The 20,752-nt window shown below is 39.9% G+C and overlaps 1 protein-coding gene across 1 annotated transcript; it reads right to left on the reverse strand.

Moving 5' to 3' along the window:
- Positions 1-282: 282 nt before the first annotated feature.
- On the reverse strand, positions 283-2,555 carry LOC140245024 (uncharacterized). The gene is made up of 3 exons (XM_072324617.1): positions 2,186-2,555; positions 1,705-1,845; positions 283-945 (listed from the first exon to the last, which is right to left on the reverse strand). Exons 1-3 carry the CDS (start codon positions 2,553-2,555, stop codon positions 335-337), a joined length of 1,122 nt encoding a protein of 373 aa, XP_072180718.1. The 3' UTR covers positions 283-334.
- Between the last annotated feature and the right edge of the window lie 18,197 nt (positions 2,556-20,752).

Below are 20,752 nucleotides of genomic sequence, written 5' to 3' on the forward strand. Positions count from 1 at the left end.
TGCTGATGAGCAATAAATACAACTACAACACTATTAAGAGTGAGCTAACACAATAACAGTTCTTACTATTAAGAGCTAGGAGCTAACACAATAACACTTACTATTAAGAGAGGGCTAACACTCATGTCTCTGGGAAACTCTAATAACAAGGCTCTCACCCGTGTATGTACCATTCTTTATCAAAACACATACGTTGCGGGGGGATCATGGGACCTGACAGATGAGATCCAAATGCACCTGCACGCGTGTCTAGAACTATAGGATACCATAAAATAAACACTGTCAATATTAACATACAAACTATAATAGCCATACTATCACCCCCATACAAAATCTAGACAATATTTGCCAAACCCGAAGAAAGACTGCGCAGGAATAGTTCATTACCGTCTGGAGATAAGTGAATTCCGTCCCTGCGAAAGAGCGCTGCGTGCTCATGCCTGATTTCCGGGTGCTCCACGAAATAGCCTCCCATTCTGCGGCATATGGACCTGGCACACTTGTTCAATGCGAGGCGTGTACGGTCAATCCTTGGCTGGTCGTCATCGCTGTATGGGTAATATTCCCTGCGAGGTAAGATGTTGGACCAGATGAGTCGTGCATTGGGAAGGAGATCATGCAGCCCACTAAGCGTCGAATTCAGGAGCAACATCAATTCACGCTTCCTGCCTCGACCCACATCATTTGTCCCCACGTGCACTAGAATGTGGGACAGGCACAACTCTGGGAGAGGGGAGAGGACTTGCCGGACGTGATCGACGAGCTGACCCAAGCGGAGCCCCCTGCGGCCTCTCCAGGTGACGGACGCTGATAGCCCCAAGTCTAGCTCCCCGGAACACCTTGCATGGACGGCTACCCAGTGAATCAAGGAATCCCCCACCAGCAGGATCTTGCGTGGCTGGCAACCTGCAACTGAAAACGAAGAGATCTTCCGGCAGCCTATTGTTCACAGCTAAAAATTACTCGTAGGGACCTCTTATTCATGTTAAATAGTCCAATAAAGCCCATTAACAGGTATATGAATACAATGTACTTAATAATACTTTACTATTGCATGAAAGGCAATTAAAAGCCCCCAATAATCAGTATGACTCAATGAGACCTGCCCCCATTGATGGATCACCGAAATTGGGATATACAATAAGAAATTACGTTCGGGATTCCTTATAGTATATAATTACATATATTATTGAAGACAATTACTGCTCATCAAGCTTATACACAGTAATCACTGAAATGTGTCGAACAATACAGCAAACTGTTAACAATGTAAATGGGCATATATGAATAAAATGACAATTCACACCATAGGTAACATATTCGTATGTACATATCGCTTATGCACATCAGACGACCAACGACCCATTTTCTTAATTTCCTCAGCAGTGCAACCAGCCATTGCTGCAGATGTAGCAGCCCCTATCCGGAACGAGTGAGAGGCGAAACGTGATGCTGGAAGATCCAAAAAGGACAAACACTTCCTCAAATTAGCAGTGAACTCCCGCCTGGTCACACTATTTCCGTCAAAACGACAGAAAAAGGCGCTGCCGAGCTTCGGCCTGACAGCAAGATACGCGAGAACAGCATGAACGGGACATAATAGACTGCTGACAGCTTCAGGAATCAGAATATAACAACCCTGACCCTGTTGGTCAGTTTTTGAAGCGCGAATGTGCAGCCGAATGTGCCGCCTGGGAGCCATACCATCCACCGTCACGTCTCGCGCTTCCAGACTGATGCTGGACGCTGCCTGGGAATAAGCTGTAAACTCGCCGATCCGCAAGAACCCGAAAAAGGCCACCAAGAAACAAGCCTTAAATAGAATGGCATCATAAGAGTTACAAACTATAGAGAGAACCGACAACAGCTTTGTGAGAATGGACATAGTAATCGGACAACGCGTATCAGCCCGAGAATGCCTACGGCGACAACCAACCAACAAGCGACTTATGACAAAATGTTTAGTAGCATCAAACATCCCTTCTGTCCTCAAACGAGATGATACACCGGCTACATAAGTAATGATAGTAGAAGCCGCATATCCCTGCAGCGATAAGAAAGAAATATACAGCGCAGCCTGTTCATATGAGTAGGGTGCATTCTGACCCGGGAAATAAATGGACAGAAACTTACGAAAGGATTCCCAAGCTTGCTGATAGTGGCGGATACACCGCATGAGTATTACGGGCATGAGAAGCGATTAACAAGTCAGACCACTCTCGGTGAAGATCGTCCACAGATGGTGTGGAAGTGGAGCTGCCATCCGGTCTGCGTCCGGAGCAAGTTGACGAAAGCGGGCATTCCAAGATGCCGGGGGTAGCCACGACCGACGGCCCAGGTTCCTCCGTTGCTGCACTGGTAGACAGTCCGGGGATGGGCAGAACCGACGGCCCAGGCGCGCCAGCTGATGCATCGCTGGACGTTCCGGGAATGGGCAGAACCGACGGCCGAGACGGTCCAGGTGCTGCATCACTTGACAATCCGGGAGTGGGTGCCACCCCTCTTCGAGACCTACGAGGCGTAGCCCCCTTCGTCTTTTGCCTTGCCTTCGGCATAGTCGACGCTCAGTATCACAGTAAACACGTATAGTCGGAAATTCAACGTAATTAAAGTGTTAATGCCTAACGATTTAATAAAATTGCGAGAGCTAATAGCGAACACAACCATCCACCATCAAATCGGCAGGCAAAATGTGCATGTGAACGTCAACCGTGGGAATTTGCCTATTCTTCGCTAATCTGCATTGCTAAGTATAGGCTACAAATAAATATGCGCGCTCTTTCACACCGCGCTATTAAAGCCGGTCTGCACTGGCCATTATTTTGATGCCAGAACTTTTTGTAAAGAGCGCCATCTATCAAAACTTCCGGTGGCCGGGTTAACTCTAGTCAGAACTCTAGTTCTGTGGTTACATCGTTTGTGGCTGATCGCCGCCTGCATGCCGGTCAGCGCACGATCTCACAGCAGCTGTGCGCAGAGCCGAGAGAACACACACAAGCAGTGCATAATAATTATGGTGGGGTACCGAGAGCCCAGCCCGGCCCGCCCGGCGCGGCCCGCCCGGCGCGGCCTCGATCTTTCGGCCGATCGCTAGGGAACGGGTTACTTGCCGCGAGAGAGATCCGCGACAATCCACTCACTCAGCCAAATGACCTACTCGCTATACACAATACCAGCGCAGCGAGCAGAAAAACATCGCTGGGCGGTGAATTACTGTAATGTGGCCGTCGGTTTCTTCGTCGGGCCAGCTGATTTAGATATCTACATGATGTGCAGTAAAATATTCCTTCAAATTTCATGCTCTTTATTGAGTTTTCATGAAGTCCAACACAATGAGTGATGAGGGAAAGCTCCAGATGCATTTACGAATATCTCTCACACATAAATCTTTGCTACTACTAACAGTTAGACGGTAAGAGTTATATAGATCTAAACGTTAGTACAGTGTAGTAATAGTACAAATTGTACTACTAGTAAACTACTAGGCCTAGTAGTACCAGAACAAATGTACATGCGGTTCCTATCTACGTGCTGTCCCCCTGCCCTGAATATTATTATCACACATGTGAGAAATGACACCAAGCTAACATCTCGAGATTGCAATTGGAAAACAGATAACATATCTTGAATTGATCATGATTTCCCTTCCTAGAAATTTCATTCGACAATTTGTTGAGGCTGGGTTAGTGAGGAACAATAACCTTAAAAATACTTGTAAACGCTAAAATGAAAACGTTCATACTGATTGATAAGATAGTGATACTGATATGGCCCGTTATGGGTCTACACCGTACACGTTCACTAATTCAAATTGACTTAATCAGGCCTAGGTCTAGGTCTAGTCATCAAGTCATCATAGACACTTCTTGTCGTAAGTTGGACGTCAGTATTTATTGTAATAATCACTGAAAAAACGTGAAAAAACGTGAATTTTGTCATCGTTCATCGCGATGTTATGATGATCATCAACGGCAACGCAGCGGTAATTCGAGTAACGGTAACGTTAGTCGTTACATGGATTTGGAAGGTTATAAATTCAGCGTTCAGTGAATGTCATTTGCAACTGAATAAAAAGTAGGTACAATTGTATATCATCCAAGTTGAGTTTCACCCACCATGGCTTATCAGAGGCTTCTGACTCAGTCTGAGTGCAAGTGGAACTTTCACGACGGGCTGATCCCGCAATCCTGGCACACAGCTTCATAGGCTCGACACCAGTGCTGATGCCCAGTGGTGGACATCCAGCAGCTAGCAGATGACCAGCAAAGTCATCCTGTGTTGAATGGCTTGATAGGCTGTCAAGGGCAACGTTTATCTTGTTCATTTCTTGCCGATAAACAGCTCGCATCTCCTCCCACTGGATCCAGCATTTACCAAGTCGTATCCGCGACATAATCGCAGATTGAAGTTCGACACAACGATCAGAATAAACGATCTGAGTGTCGAAGACAGTGTTTGAAAGCACCGAACATACATGCAGATCGCGCATCGCGAAGTGATACGTGACAACTTAAACGGTATTGATATCTAGATTTCTGCGGTACGTGAATGTATGCACTGGACTGCGCAAGATAATGCGGGAGCGAAGCGAGCCGCTGCGCTGCTAGGCCATCCCCTACGGGAACCTCTGTGTGTTAAGTCTATGGGAATATCAGAATTCAGTATGGAACGGGTTAATTTTGATGCACGCCGCTCGGCATTATGGGAGACATGCTGGGCACCACAGAGAGAAATGAGCCTTATGATGGCGCTAGACATGTTTCTTACCAATGCAGACCCACTTTAAACTAACACTAAAACGGGGGAAAAGCGGGAGAAGGAAAAGTAAAAGCGGACTAAAATGAGAAAAGGCAGTGAAATAAAGAAACCAGCTGATGGACGATGTTACAACGAGTTTTGGTGAACATCAACTAATTGGATGGGGACATAAATAGATGTCTGATAGATATGGTGGAAATGCAGAGACAGTGATGGCAATATGTTATTGAATATGACGCGTGAGCGCGCGCACACACACACACACACACAAACGCAAAGTAACTGATATCAAAGTTGTATTGAGAAGAAATAAGCAACACTGGAGTGAAATTTCCAATATTCTGGGTGAGGTTGCCCGATAAGGTTGTGAGAAGTATACCGTACATCAACCTCCTCCTACGGCAGCTCTACGCATGTGTTTAGGCCCTACATGTGTGTGTGGCTTTGATATTCATAACTTTGAACAATGTTCTTTAGAGGTTTAGCCAGTATAAACAATACTGCAACTATGCATTAACATTTCTTTAATATGGTATATAACTTTTTAAAGGACAAGTTCACCTTCATAAACATAAGGATTGAGAGAATGTAGCAATATTAGTAGAACACATCATTGAAAGTTTGAGGAAAATCAGACAATCCGTTCAAAAGTTATGATTTTTTGAAGTTTTTGTGCAGTACCCGCTGGATGAGAAGACTACTGCAGTGTATGAATAACTTAGATGTCACATGCGTACAATAATATAAGGAAAATATAAAGAGAATTTCACAAAATTCCATCTTTTGAAAAAAAGTACACATTCCCCTGACTCGTTACCGATACATGTTATGGGTAATATTATTCCCCCTGCCCTTAGAAAGAGGCAAGTCAATTGCTCTTTTATTATGCGAAAAAAGTGAAAATATGTTGAATTTTCTTTTATATTTTCTTTATACTGTTGTACGCATATGACTCACAAGCTGTAGTAGTCTCCTCATCCAGCGGTTCCAACACAAAAATTTAAAAAATTCATAACTTTTGCATCGATTGTCCAATTTTCCTCAAACTTTCACTGATGTGTTCTACTAATATTGTTGCATTTTCTCAATCCTTATGTTTATGAAGGTGAACTTGTCCTTTATTGGTATATATCAAACTACGATGTTGAAAATTTTCCAGCGTTTTGGAAACCTTTCAAGTATCTCGCCAAAATAAGTATGGTGAAATACTTTGCACAACCTTAATAATGATGAAAGACGGGTTCAATATGAAACACGTACTTAAACCACACACTTTGCGTATTATTGTAGTCCTCTTGAGAGAGACTTCCCCTACGCCTTTGCAAAGGTTCCCTGATGGGTAGAGAGTGGGCGCCATTTTGAAGTTGAACAGCTTTAGATAACGATATAGGTTGTCTCTCTTGCCTCCTTGGAATGCGATTGATTGCGCTCTATACTGTATGGATGCCTGAGTACGTACGGCTTCGGGACCTTTGTTGGTTCTGCAATGTAATTACCAGCATTGTTTGATCATGTGGTTATTACGTATTGATGATGAAAGCATGCGTTCGAACAAACCGTTACTGACATTGATATATGTAATCATTCATTCGTAATCAAAATGGTATAGCCAGGTTATCACAACGAAGTGTTTTACTGGTATATCACAATCACAATCTATAACCTGTAAAGCGATCATATTGTGTATTTTTCTTTAAATTTGGATTAGTGAAATAGTCAAGCATCGCAACATTTTCAAGTATGAGTTTGTGTTTGTGTGTATTATAGGATGATGTTTTTGTTCACATCCCTCTTCCAAAATGCCAAGCTTGCCCAGGATGATTAGTGAATCAAACCTGTATACGTGTTTTATTTTTATGGTTTATGCATACAGTGTTGTTATCAAACTTTGAACTGTATAACAGTCACTGTATAAGAACACATCCGTGTTTGTTGTTGTTTCTTACAGTCATATAAATGTAGAATGTAGTTATCATCAGTCACCTTTCAAATGAGTTTGAATAGATTGCGATTAGCCATATATTCACGTGTTATTATGTAGATCGGACTAAGCGTGTGGGGTCAGTCCTACCCACAACAAGAACTTTTCTTTCCTCCTTAATTTTCATTTTGTGCAAGACTAATTAATTTATTTATAGTCTTCAAGGTTTACCTGCTTGAAAATGCCACAAATTCATATGAACTTATGTGCTTGAAACTTATATGTCTGTGGCTAATGTACCGTGAAACAAATACGTAGAAAAGAAGAGGTAAGACAAATAATGACAGCCGTGTTTTAACTACAGAATATGTTCCGACCAATTGTGCTTTGTTCCTCAAAGAAGCTTTGTGGTCTTTACAATTTTACATAGATGAATTTCCGTCTTCCGTCTTTCCGTGTCTTGTGTTTGTAGAGTTAAACATTTGACGTCCAACAGTTTTCACTGATTGTATAAAATGTTGTTTGATAATGTACATACCGAGGTTGAAAGAAAAATGGAGGTTGGCACTGATAACACGTGACTCTTCCTTGCTCCTTTTCACTATATGTTGATATCGGAGTTCATTTTGTATCTCTCTCTTTCTTCACCCCTCTGTTTATGCATGCCTACCCTTATACAGCCATAGTGTCAGCCATAAACATTAATCACTTAATTCTCCTCATTTCTATACGATAGGCTTTATAGCTACCTTAATGTTAGCAGTGTATCTCAGAAAAGGAAAAAAAAACTTGATGAAATGAAACGCAGCAATCACTTTAGAAGTGGTAGAGACACCATTTCATCATTTTCTCGAAGAAACACAAAATACCTGGTAAATGGATAGCGTAAATAAAGTGTATCATGTTTTCTTTCGAAAAGATGATACTTTGTCAAGAAGATATCTCAAGTTTGGCAGAAGTAAATTGTCATTCCTCTGTAAATACAAACTTAATGAGGTCGTACAATTTGTTCGATGTAGATAAAAGTGAAATATTACTATAGACATTGTAGTGTGATGTTATGACAATGAATGTACCTGTCCCACCCTTGCGCGTCGTACAAAGCGCAGATAATAAATCCCTTGTCTTGCTCTTTTGTCGGCAGCGATATAAATTTTTATTGAAATTGTAAATTCGAATTTCATCGTAACACGATCGTGCAGGGAAAATGTTATATGCCTTATATAACAATCTAGCAATTGCGTATGATACGATGTTCATGTAAATAGAAACTATTCGGAGAATAAACATTTCACATTCACTTTATATACATTACGTATATTTGGTGTGAATGATAATGAAAGAATCAATCGTGTGTTGCTTGTTGTCCAATGTAGAGTAAGATGATTTTGAAGGATATGTTGATATGAAATTCGTGTTATTATCACTCAATTATCACTCAAGTCCGAAATCCAACAGACATCATTTGGTTGTATAATGTGTTTGATATTAGGTGTAGTGTAAGTAATGCTTATAACAGACTGTGTCTCTCCTTCCCTTTCACCATGTTCACTCTGCACAAAGCGTTTTCAGTTTTTCTCTCTCGTACTCTTTTGTATGTTTGAATTATCTGTCTCGCCTTTCCGCAAGTGCCACGTATAACAGTATGCAGGTATAGTCATTTATGACCGCCACAATGATAGGTTTGTTATCGTCACTAAATGAAGCAATGCGTATTATTACTGTATGCGATTTTACTGGATAAAATCGAGCGAGGACAGTGATTAAAGCAAATATTTTGGAGAGACTTCATTTCTTTGTTACCTCCCAAAATTTCCATAATTGTGTGTTTCTTGTCATCAAACTGATAATTTGTATCATCTGCTAATCAGGCTTCACGCGGTTGTAACATTTTTGTTATACTATCATCAAGTACGTGTATGTATTGGCGACAATTACTTGAGCGTTCTTCGCTTCCTTCACTTTGTACGAGGCGTTGTCGATACTTTGTTATATTTGTATTTTCTTTGGTTTTATCTCCAGGCCGTTCCTCATATTGTGGTTATCATGTGCCATGCAGAATATCATAGTTAAAAACAAAGTTATTCTCTCTCTGAAGGCTCAAGAATCAATTTTGTACATAAAGTATTATCTGCTTTGATGATGTTGGCTACCATAATATTTTGACATTACGTACTCTTCTAAAAATTCATCGTCTAGTGTTATTCTTCCTTTGTGTCAAATAATGAGTGAAATGTAGGCCCGTGTAAATATATATTATCGGATAGTTGAACACTGAAGTAATCGTTATGTAAATTACTGCAATGAAACGATGAATATTTGAAGAAAAAACGACAATCTTACTTTCGAGGGGAAAAAAACAATAACGTTCGAGTCTGTATAGTGGTTTTGTGCGTGGTGCTTCGCCAGTGTGTTATACTGCCCTCTTACGGGCAGTGTTTGAGATGTATGTTATATTGTTGTTGTACAACCTTCGCCCCTTTCGGCCGGCAGTTTGTGTTGCGTGAGCATAATAAAGTTTGCTTAAACCGTAACTATTGTGACTGGTTATCCATCCCCGAACATTGTTCTTTTAATGGCGTGGTGGCAGCTACATGGGATAAAGTACCCTGCTCTTCCCTCATTACCGATGGATTTTATGCATGATATGGCAGCCAGTTGGTCGGCAAAAACGTGTCGTGATAGGTAGTTATGGTTTGCTCGCATCTGCTGTAGTCCCATACGTAGCCCTTGAATGGCTGTTCCCTGTCCCCTTTTGAGGCAACGACCTCGCACCCAGGCCCGAGAGAGAGGCTGCCCCTACCAGTATTGTAACCAGAAGTACAATGTACCAGGTACCTTACCGTGTTTATGATTCTGAGCCAATTCAAATCAAAAGAAATGAAAGCAGAAATGAATGGATGACTGAAGATGATTATGTCGGTCTTGATTATGATGATTTCTGTGACGATTATGATGATGAAAGTTATGACAGTTGTGATGAGCCCTTCGGGGACCCTAACCAACCTCGTCCCCATGAGGATCTAGTATTGCATGCTACTCGGTATGATGGCGTCAATCCAAGTTCATGTAGCATTACTCCTCGTCCTGTCCCTATGTGTATGAGTAGTCTTAGTGTTAGTGAGTCCAGTCGTTCTAATGTTAGACATACAGTTCACAGTTGCCCAATATGTCTCGTGGCCAATCGCCCGAACCAGCATCACATCAGTGATTGCTCATTCCTACCAGAGCATGAAAGAGATATCATTACATGTGCTCGCCAAGCGGCGTCCATCCTTGGCTACTCTGATTCCCTGTGTCCATATGACAACTATCTGGATGATTATGATGAGCTAGAGTCAGAATGTGATTTCTCGGAAGTTGATGAATGTTTTGATGATCTTCATGACAGTGCTTTGGCTACAGATATCGTCTGCTTGTCTGCTAGGTTATGTGTTGCTGATTCAGACAGTACTAGTCTTGGAGATGCAAAGGATATGTCAGATTTAGACAGGTCAATAGGGTTTCAAGACAATTCTTACTGCTATGATCATGGCTCATCGGAGTCGGATGAGTTCCACTTCCGGGTTGATCAGTCGCCACAGTCTCCAGTAGCTAGTCCCTCAGTGTTGCCTGAAAAGGCCTGTATGTCTCCCTACATTGATCTTGACCATGGCCAACAGAGTGTCCGGGTTACTCTTGTCAGCGGTTCTCCACAGAACTTGATTGGCTACTCAGTGTTTAAGAGTCTTGGAGGTGTTTTAATGGACTCTTCTGAGGCTTATTCAGTTGACCGTTCTTCACCGTATGCAATCATTGGAGGGACGTGCCTTACACTCACAAGAGATGGAAAGGCATTTCTCTTTGAAGGGTTAGTTGTTGACTCTCCGGATGTTTTAGTTGAGGCAGGCATTCCTTTCATAGTGTTACACGACATTACCATCCGTCCCGCGAAGCGCCGCATCACAATTGGTGATGGACCTTCGTACACCTATGGTCCTGATCCTACACCAGAGGCAGATGTTCGGCTGTCCCGTACACCTCCAATGTCTCTCAGCCTTCCCCGTTACAACCCACCTTCATCCATCCCTGATGATGTGACCGAACCTTCACCAGCCAGCAACTGTCACCACCAAGGCATAGGCCTACACCCCTGTTCCCAGGATGCTGAACCTGCACGTCAGTGTCTAGCTCAGTCTGGGCTAGCCATCATTCCACCCTCTGAGATGAGTGACACCATCCCTGATATCACCGATGATGATTCCTCTGATGCCCTAACCACACCTCGTCATCTCTCTGGCTGGCCAGCATGTCAGCCATCTTCAGATGTCAATAACCAGTGTTCCTTGGACACCTCACCCACTGATGAGCTTCCTGTCGATGTTCTCAACATCAGTGTTGGTAGCATCACCACTACCCATCAACACGGTGGTCCCCCAGACCATCCTCGCCTTATCGAGATCAATGACCCTCCTGGGCGCCCCCCAGATGCACCCAGTGGACCCCTTGCCTTCACCAATGCCTCCACTCCTGGAGGTACATCTCGCTTTCCATGGCGCGAGAAGATTCCTGCACGTCATCTTCATCTTAGCGCACCTGTGATGTCTCCAACCTCAGACATTGCTCCCACCCCTCAACCAGGTCACTACACGTGCTTGCATGTAGGACCCCCTCCTGGCCGTCCTCCAGACATTGACTGTTTATCCAGAAGCTAATAACCTCCATTTATGACCTCGGCTACCGGATGTTTCTGGACTCTGATTTGTGACTTGAATTGTGTGCTACGTACTACTTCACTTTTATAAGTTTTGTTAAATTCATATACATGTATTTGTGTATGTCATAGGATAAACGGACTGTTTTTATTGACATAACAAAGAATAAGTTTATGGGATTTTTTTTTATCACAATGTATGACGTACGTGTAATTAGTGTTTGGAAGTGAGAAACGAACTTGCGATGTAAACGTTTGTGATCTGTTATGTTTTATGCCCAAGGTAATATTGTAAAGTTTAGTTGATAATTATGTTTGTTATATTGGATTTTTTCTGACAACGAGTGAAGTTTGTGTGAATTGTGTAGTTTTGCAACTCTTGATATTTTCGGCACTCTCAGATTTAAAACTCGTATTCATTTTTGTTTGTTTGTTTTTGTGATTGTATGGAATGAATCTGTGCATATATTTTTTTTTACTTTTAAAGGATATTATAAACCTGATAATATTTTTGGTATGGTTTCAAGTGTTTTGCATTGATTAAGATTCAAAGTAATGTACAAAAACAGTACATGTATATTGTTATTGGATGCAAGTACATGTACAAAGTGTACTATACATCATGTAAGCGGCCAGTTGACATGCACATAGCAATTAGTTGTGCAAATCTGAATAACATGTTTATCATTTTATGTGTGTAGTATACACATGATGGTTTTGACAGCAACTCAAGTATAAGTCAGCATTTTTATGTTTGTATTTTTGCCTTTCAGTTTGCCCAGTGTGTATGATTCTTTGAGTCATTTCCTATGTCTTATGTCAAGTACATATTGCACACATTTAGGAGAGGTGAGATTTTTACATACGTATGTATGATGCTCGTTTGATTTTGTTGTTGTTGTTGCACATGCAAGGGTAGAATATCAGTAACAGGTTTATTGATAAAGAAAAGATGAATGTACGTATGATGATAATTTGTCATTATATGAAGTTTATATGATATGTATGGTACATGTAACACGTTGTACATGGCATATACAATGTAGTTTTGATGGACCTCATGTAGCTCATTCTTCCCCTTTTTGATATGTAAGAATCATGTGTCAGGTCATATTGTATGGAGTGACGTCAATGTCGGAGTCCGTTTTTGATACAGTTGAAGGACAAAATATGTTTTGGAAGTTTGAGTACGTTTTTCAAAGTATAAGACACCGTACAGGTGTATTTGAACTCTGCGTTTTTCTGATACAAATGTATAATGTAATTTGTTTTTATATACAGTACATCTTTTACGGAATGTATCGTTGTCAGTTGGTTCATTTGGTATATATGCCAAAGGGTTGTAGTAATTATTTACATGACAAGTTAATGATGACATTAAGGTTTTGATATTCCTACATCAGATGGGTGGCTATTCTCAGCGGCTTTCATTCACATGCGTGTCTTACTCATACCGATTTGAATACATGTATCAGGCATTATTACGAACACACCACATTGTTGTTTTCAATGCCATGTTGCTTTCATTTGATTTATCTAGGGATTTTTGTCTCTGCGCTTTTAGAGCCTATGTTGATGTCTATTTGGTTCTAATGTAACAACATTGTGTGTGGTGTGTATGTGCTTTAAGACTGGAGAGGAAAGACAGCTATAGTGTAGTGTTTATGTACACTCGCCCCAAATCCCAGCATATGTAGAAGAAAAGGGATTATCTATGTATGTGCTGTGTTTAACAGTGTTGTAACAAAAGAGTGAATGCAAGTGGGGAGACCAAGGTACTTACGTAGGCCTACAGTAGTAGTGTTTCATATTGTGAGAAAAGCTAGAAAGTGAGGTAGCTACATGTGTTTGTATGATATTTGATAGTTGACATTGTGAAATATTTTGTTTCATTTACACTGTAAAGTAGTTTGTTTTATTAAGTGTTGTTTTATGATTAGTAGAAGACGTTGTACAGGGTATGTATGAGGTTATACTGTACATGTATAGCATATGTTATTGGTATTTTTGTATGAGCATGATTCTGATTGTTGATCCAGTGAGTAAGTACTGTATGATAGCAGTGCTTATCATAGTGTAATGTTGGTGTTTTATATTAGTTGGTTGTCAGTCAGTCCATACAAGTTTCTAGAGACTGTGTCTATATGGGGATAATGTTTGTATTAATGTTATCAAATCATTGAGTGTTCGTAATGTGGTCTAGCTATCCACATCATTAGTCAGAAGTTTGATTGGTGTAATTCCACACACATTCTTGGCATATTGAATGTGCATGATTATTCCATAGCCAAGGGTTTCCCATTGTGTTGTGTAGAAGAAGACAGAAAGAAGAAAGTGATCGCGCCAGTGTGTTATACTGCCCTCTTACGGGCAGTGTTTGAGATGTATGTTATATTGTTGTTGTACAACCTTCGCCCCTTTCGGCCGGCAGTTTGTGTTGCGTGAGCATAATAAAGTTTGCTTAAACCGTAACTATTGTGACTGGTTATCCATCCCCGAACAATGTTCTTTTAATGGCGCTTAGTATAGTGTGTGGTAATCTTCCTGTTGATGTCCAAAAAATGAACTGTTCCGGTAATTTTATATTAATTGTATATCGTAAGCATGTACTAAATCATTGCACAAATTCTTATGTGCTTGTGGCTGAAGTTTAAAGTAGGAGTTCTTATATACCTAGTGATGATGATATAGAAGATGCTTGATTAGACAAAACGGCACGGATGACCTTTCACATGCAGAACACAGGCAGACGGTGTCTTGTTATTGTTTTTCTGTTCCAAGTCGTTTGGTCTTAATGAATGACTATTCAATTCAATTTTCAATTCAATAAAGGTTTTATTCAATCATGTATCGCAGCCAGTGGCTGAATTGCACATGTTTACAAAGATAAAAGATACAATCATGATTATTAATTCATATAAAACAAGAAAATTGAATCTCCTACAAAATACACTTAACTTAAACTGAAAATATTAACTTAAACATTGAAAAGCTTAAAATATACAAAAAATTATTACTAAAATAATTATCACTATTAATGATAAACAATAAAAAAATAATATGAACATAATTCAATCATCAAATTACAAATTACTAATTACATTTCTATTTATATACTCCCTAGATCAACAATTTAAAACTTTAAAAAGACGCTTATATAGCTGATGGCATAATTGCACATATTTCTATAATAAACATTAATATAATCACTATTGAAAAAGGCAATATCTAGTGTGTATATACAATGTATAATACACTCAAAGCAATGAAAAATAAACTGACTTACATTGTAATGACGAAAGCATAAAAATATAATTATAAAAGATATTATAAGAAGAATAATCCATGTAATATACTCTATGTTTGATCAAAAAATAATATATTGCACCAGGAACAAAATCAATATTGAAACTTAAATTATGTATTTGAGAATGTGTGCTTATTTGCGCATATGTATGGAAAGGGGGTTGTGTGTTTGAGTGTGTGTTGGGAGTATGTGTGTGTGTGTGTGAGCGTGTGTATGTGTGTGTGTGAGTGTGTGTGTGTGTGTGTGTTTGTGCGTGCATGTGGGGGTGGGTGGATGTGCGTGTGTGCATACCCACAATCAATGAATCAAAGTTATATGATAAATTATATCAAAATAAGAGCAATGGGAACATTGTCATAATCACCTAAAATATATAAAGGACACAATCTTTGAATCTTGTGCATTGTATCAAAATAGATTGCAAATCCATTAATACGCTATAATGTATTGCTTATTCACCATCTAATTACAAATGACACATTATGCATATCTGAGTATATAAATGAGATGCACAACCCCCCCCCCCCCCCAAAAAAAAAAAAGGGGGGGCATACATAATGATATTGCATATTTTTCAACTAAGAAGAGATATATATATATATATATATATATATATATATATATACATATATGTATATCAAACATACAGACCAGATATACAATGATTGTGGGTTTATATTTTTTTTCCTGATTTCCCAAATAATACTTATGGTTTCAATACACACGTATAAGAGTGACTGTGCTATCACTTTAAAAATGAATTCCAAATTAGGATATTTATCACCACAAAAACAAATAACAAATTATAATATTTTTTACCATTCAAATATCTTAACAATTACTTTAATAGCTATATAAGCGGTGACATAAGGGGAAAAAAAAAAGGGCATCGGAACCAACTGAAGTTTCAGTACTGTGACAAAATAAACTTATAAAGATGAATTTATCGCAAAAAAATAACAAGTAAGATATATTAATTTTCCTATTAATTACTAAACTACAAAAAGGCAACTGCAATACTGCATTCAATCAGCTACAAAGTTTCACTATTAAGAAGTCTGATGAGATAAGGTAGGGAACTATCCTGGAACCTTTTTGTTTTACATTTGAACATTTCATACTTTTTCTTTGAGCGCAATGCATGGTCATGGGTCGGTTTTTGTGGTAGCCAGTTACAAACCAGGGGGTTCTTTTCTAAACTGTGGGCAAAGTCAAGACACAATTTTTTTCTTCTTTCTGACAAAGTGCTGAGATTACACAACTCCAGGGCCTCATCGTAAGTGGAGTACGATGTGCCTAGCATGATTTTGCACGCCCTTTTTTGAATTGTTTCCAACTGATTATCTTGCTTTTTTGTGAGTGCGCCATTAAACACAGGGGTTCCATACTCGAGGACAGGTCTGATATATCCGGAGTATACTGTTATCAAATCAGTCAATGGGATATGAAAACGTTTGAGGCTACGAAGCATATACAGTTTTCTATTGCACTTTTTGACTACTTGCAAGATGTGGCTCTCCCATTTGAGATTTGCCTGTACCACAACACCTAGTATCTTAGCTTCAGTTACCACACTCAACTCAACATTGTCTATGAACAGAGGTTCAGGTAGTGGAGGATGTTTGCAAAATGTTACTTGCATTGTACAACATTTTGAAGGATTCAGTTTCATGTTATTGTTACCAGTCCAACTACTAAAGTCATTGAGTGCATCTTGAATGAGGGGTTGTTGAGTTAGCTTTCTGCTTTCAATCAAAGTGAGATCATCCACATATTTGAGGTATTGGACAGGCGCTGTTTCACATGCATCATTGATCATTATTAGGAAAAGTATGGGTCCAAGCTTAGTGCCCTGGGGCACACCTGCATTGATGGTGTTCCAGCTGGACATGCTTCCGCTGTACTTTACGTACTGTGCACGATGTTCAAGGAAACTTATTATCCATGAGACAAGGCACGGTCTAACACCCATGCTGAGCAACTTGTTGACAAGGACATTATGGTCAATTTTGTCGAATGCTTTCGAAAAATCACTGAATACAAGTGTTGAAATGGTCTTGGGAAGTTCTGCATTTTCTAGGATTTGGTGAAGCAATTGTATGAGATAATGGTTGGTGGACAAGCCCTTCCTGTTTCCGTATTGCTTACTATCTATGTGCTTGGAGATACCTTCTAGTAACCATTTAGCCATGAAAGATTCGGCGATCTTAGCGAAGTAGCTTGTAAGAGCAATCGGGCGGAGATTCTGAAGAGTTGGTGGTTGACACTTTGGGATTGGGACAATCTCAGCGCACTTCCATATGTGGGGTACCACACCTTGCTGGAAAGATGCGTTCAACACATTGGCAAGAGGTGAGGCCAGTTCGCAAGCAAACTCCCGCAAGATTCGAACAGGTAAGTCTCCGGTGATGCTTGACTTTCGTTGATTTAAGTTTTTCAGCATTCTGTAAACTTCAAAAGGCTCGACCTGGGGGCACTGATCAGGGGCAGGAAGGAAAGTTGGTAGTTTGTTCCTGTCTAGCGGAGGTAAGTCTGAGGCAATTGAGCAGAAATGATCATTGATACGATTTGCTATTTGAACAATTGACTGCTGGTCTGATTGATCAACATCTGGAACAATGACAGGTGTGTGATCCTGAGGACCATGGGTGATGAGTTTGATCCTCCTGTACCATGCTGCAGGATCACTAGCCTTCAAATTCTGCACTCTTGTGTTGTAGTAATGATGTCTAGCTTTAGCCATAGTTCGGGCGGTTTTGTTTCTGAGGTAGCGCCACAAAGTCAGCTGCTTTCCAGCAAATGCTTCCTGTCTCAGATGTACAAGGGTTTTCACCTCAGCAGTGACCCATGGTTTGTCAGATTTATGCAGGCGGATACTTTTAGTGGGAAGGTAAGTATCTAAGCGAGACTGTAATGTTTTTACGAACGAGTTACATTTCTCAGAAGGATCATTGATGTGTGCAATTTCTTCCCATGTATGATGGGTAATCCAATCTCCAAAACTCCGGAGTCCACTTTCCTTCAAGGGACGAACTGTTCGTTTCCTTGTGCCATTGTGATGTTTCTGATAGTTTTCAGGAACCCAATTTACACAGTTATGATCACTAGACGCTATAGGTGCGAGAATGCTGACACGTTGATATAAGTTAGCATGATTGGTTATTATCTTATCAAGCACATTTTCACCCCTTGTAGGTTCTGTCACTACCTGAACAAACCGATCATTTGTCAGAATTGGGTCAATGTTCAAATCATTCAAATCGCCGACAATAGATATCCCTGCATCAGGATATTGAAGCAATAATGAGTCAGTAGTAGCAATGATATGATCGACATATTGTTCAGCATGAGGATCACGAGGTGGGTAATATATGACACAGATGATCAAGCATGATATCTGGCGGGGTAGTCGCTTCGGTCTTAGCTGTATCCACAAGGCTTCAATGACATTCGGTACAGTAACTGGCAGCAATCTAGGTCGATAGTCGTGTTTGGCATATATCGCAACACCCCCACCGGTTCGACCACTGCGATGTTTCGAGAAGAGGGATAGATCTGGGAGGGAGAACCGGTCGAGTGGAGTGTGGTCATCAAGCCATGTTTCAGTTAAGGCAATAATGTCTACATCATTTTCATCAGCAACGACTGCTAGGTCATCTATCTTGTTGTGTAAAGATCTGACATTCGTGAGCAACACTTTAGGCAGGTTGTACCGTCTTTCACAGTGTTGGGACTGGTTTCTCGGGAGTTTTGTGAGATAGCGTTCAGTTCTAAGACTACATTGTGACAGCCTTTTCCTTGATCTTGGTGTCACAATTACTGGGATTTTCTGACCACTGTCATTATTTGAACCAAATATTGTGTTTGTTAATGTTCGTGTTGCCACCCCACCACGTTTCCCTCTGTGAGAGGCAGGTTTGGAGTTTATACCAAGGTCTTTTATAACATTCCAGATCACAGGGGAAAGTTTAAGATCAGTACTTTGTTCTCCTACTTTGTGCAGAAACTCGCAAGAATACCTGTATTCATCATGGTTCTGCAATGGGCCTGGGTTCGGATTAATGTCACCACATTTCAGGAGGAGTGCACGAAACGTGGCAGTCGATTGGGCAGTGTATGTGATACGCTTGCCAGTAAATTTCCAAGGGACAAGGATACAAGCAGTCATATGCAGAGTAATACTCACAGGGCTCTGAAGTGGCACAGCTGTGACTGCATGATTCACATGAATTCCAAACAAAAGAAGAGGCAGTAAGAAGAGGAGAGCTTTCTTCATTGTTGCTGATGTTTTCATTCAAGTTTCTTGCAGATTAGCACGTGAGTGCACAATTGAGATCACAATAGAGGGTCGCAAGCTGGATTGAATAGGGGTGTTGGCCGGGCTCCCAAGTCCATTGTGCTTGCTCAGTTGAAGGGTTCCTGCATGAGTGAACCTGCCTGGCTCATAAGATGTCTGCCAAAGCTTGCACATGCAAAATTCAGAAAGTTTTCTCGCTCACTACCACAACACTGCTACAACTCACGATTTTAAACTTCTCCAGCGAAGTCCAGGCAATTTCATCTGAAGGAAGGTGATAAAACTGCAACTGAATATCAACTTAGTGCAACAAAATACGACTCTAAAAGCAGAGCTCCAAAAGTGTGTCAGCCACATAGGCGAGCACAGTCATTCAAGATTCTGTTTGAGATTTGAACATTACAATATTTCAGACGGTAGCAAGAATATACCATTCTTACAATACAGTAGTAGAATGTAAATGTTAATTGAGAGAGACCACGTTGTTATTGATGCAACGCGATTCTACATAATCATGATGTCAAGGGATGTAAATGAGTAGAAAGTAAAATCCAGGTATGTACTTTACAAAACGTGACTCTTTGCTCTGTTTCATTTTATTCTAGACATATAGTCATAACTTATTTAGTCTTTCCTTTCTTGGTTTACGGTAAGAACAACACTGAAGAGCCATGTGTGTGTGTGTGTGTGAGAGAGAGAGAGAGAATTGATACAGAGGGCAAAATCCAGATCGAGAAAAGATACTCTATACTCTCAGTCTAATTACTGCAGCATGTGAAGTTGCATAATTATCATTTTATTTAGTCCACATTTTAGAGGTGAATTTACAGATTGACCGATTTGAACTGATCTGTATGATGCCAATTTAAGACTTCCTTTCCTACATAGTTTTGCATTCTAATAGCCGTCAAATTCAATTCAATTTCATTTTTTTCAATGAAATTCAATTCTTAACAAAATTGAATGATATATTATGATATCGAGCTTTAAACATAGGATGCACAATACATAGAATATTGTAATTAACGTCAATTTCAGTTTTTTCAATGAAATTCAATTCTTAACAAAATTAAATGATACATTATGATATCGAGCTTTAAACATAGGATGCACAATACATAGAATATTGTAATTAACGTTCCGATAAATCACATCAAGATGCCCAAATGACGTCAACTTGACCGATGTGTCTTTTCTCGACCTCTTCATCGCCTCATGTTTCCCCAATTTTCACGTAACCGAGACTATTCAAACAAATGGCACTGTTTTATATATATATATATATATATATATATATATATATATATATGTACATATACACATATATATATATAAATATATATATATGTACATATACATATACATGGGCCTAAAAGTTAAAGGGAAAGCAAACCCAAAGAGCAATGTGGATTGAGTTAAAGCAGCAACATTAGTAGAACACATCAGTGAAAGTTTAAGGAAAATCGGACAATCGATGCAAAAGTTATTAATTTTTAAAGTTTTGGTGTTGGAACCGCTGGATGAGGAGACCACTAGAGGTTATGACGTATGAGTGGACAACAATACAAAGAAACTGTAAAGAAAATTCAACAAAAAGGCACTTTTCTATCATTATGAAAGAGCACTTGACTAACCGCTTTCAGAAAGCAGGGGGAATAATTTCTACCCTTAACATATGTTAGTATCCAGTTGATGGAATTTGTAATTTTCATGAAAAATGAATGTTTGTGGAATTTTCTTTATATCTTCTTTGTATTGTTGTCCACTCATAGATAC

The sequence above is a fragment of the Diadema setosum genome, chromosome 2, assembly GCF_964275005.1.
Source record: "Diadema setosum chromosome 2, eeDiaSeto1, whole genome shotgun sequence".
Lineage (NCBI taxonomy): Eukaryota > Metazoa > Echinodermata > Echinoidea > Diadematoida > Diadematidae > Diadema > Diadema setosum.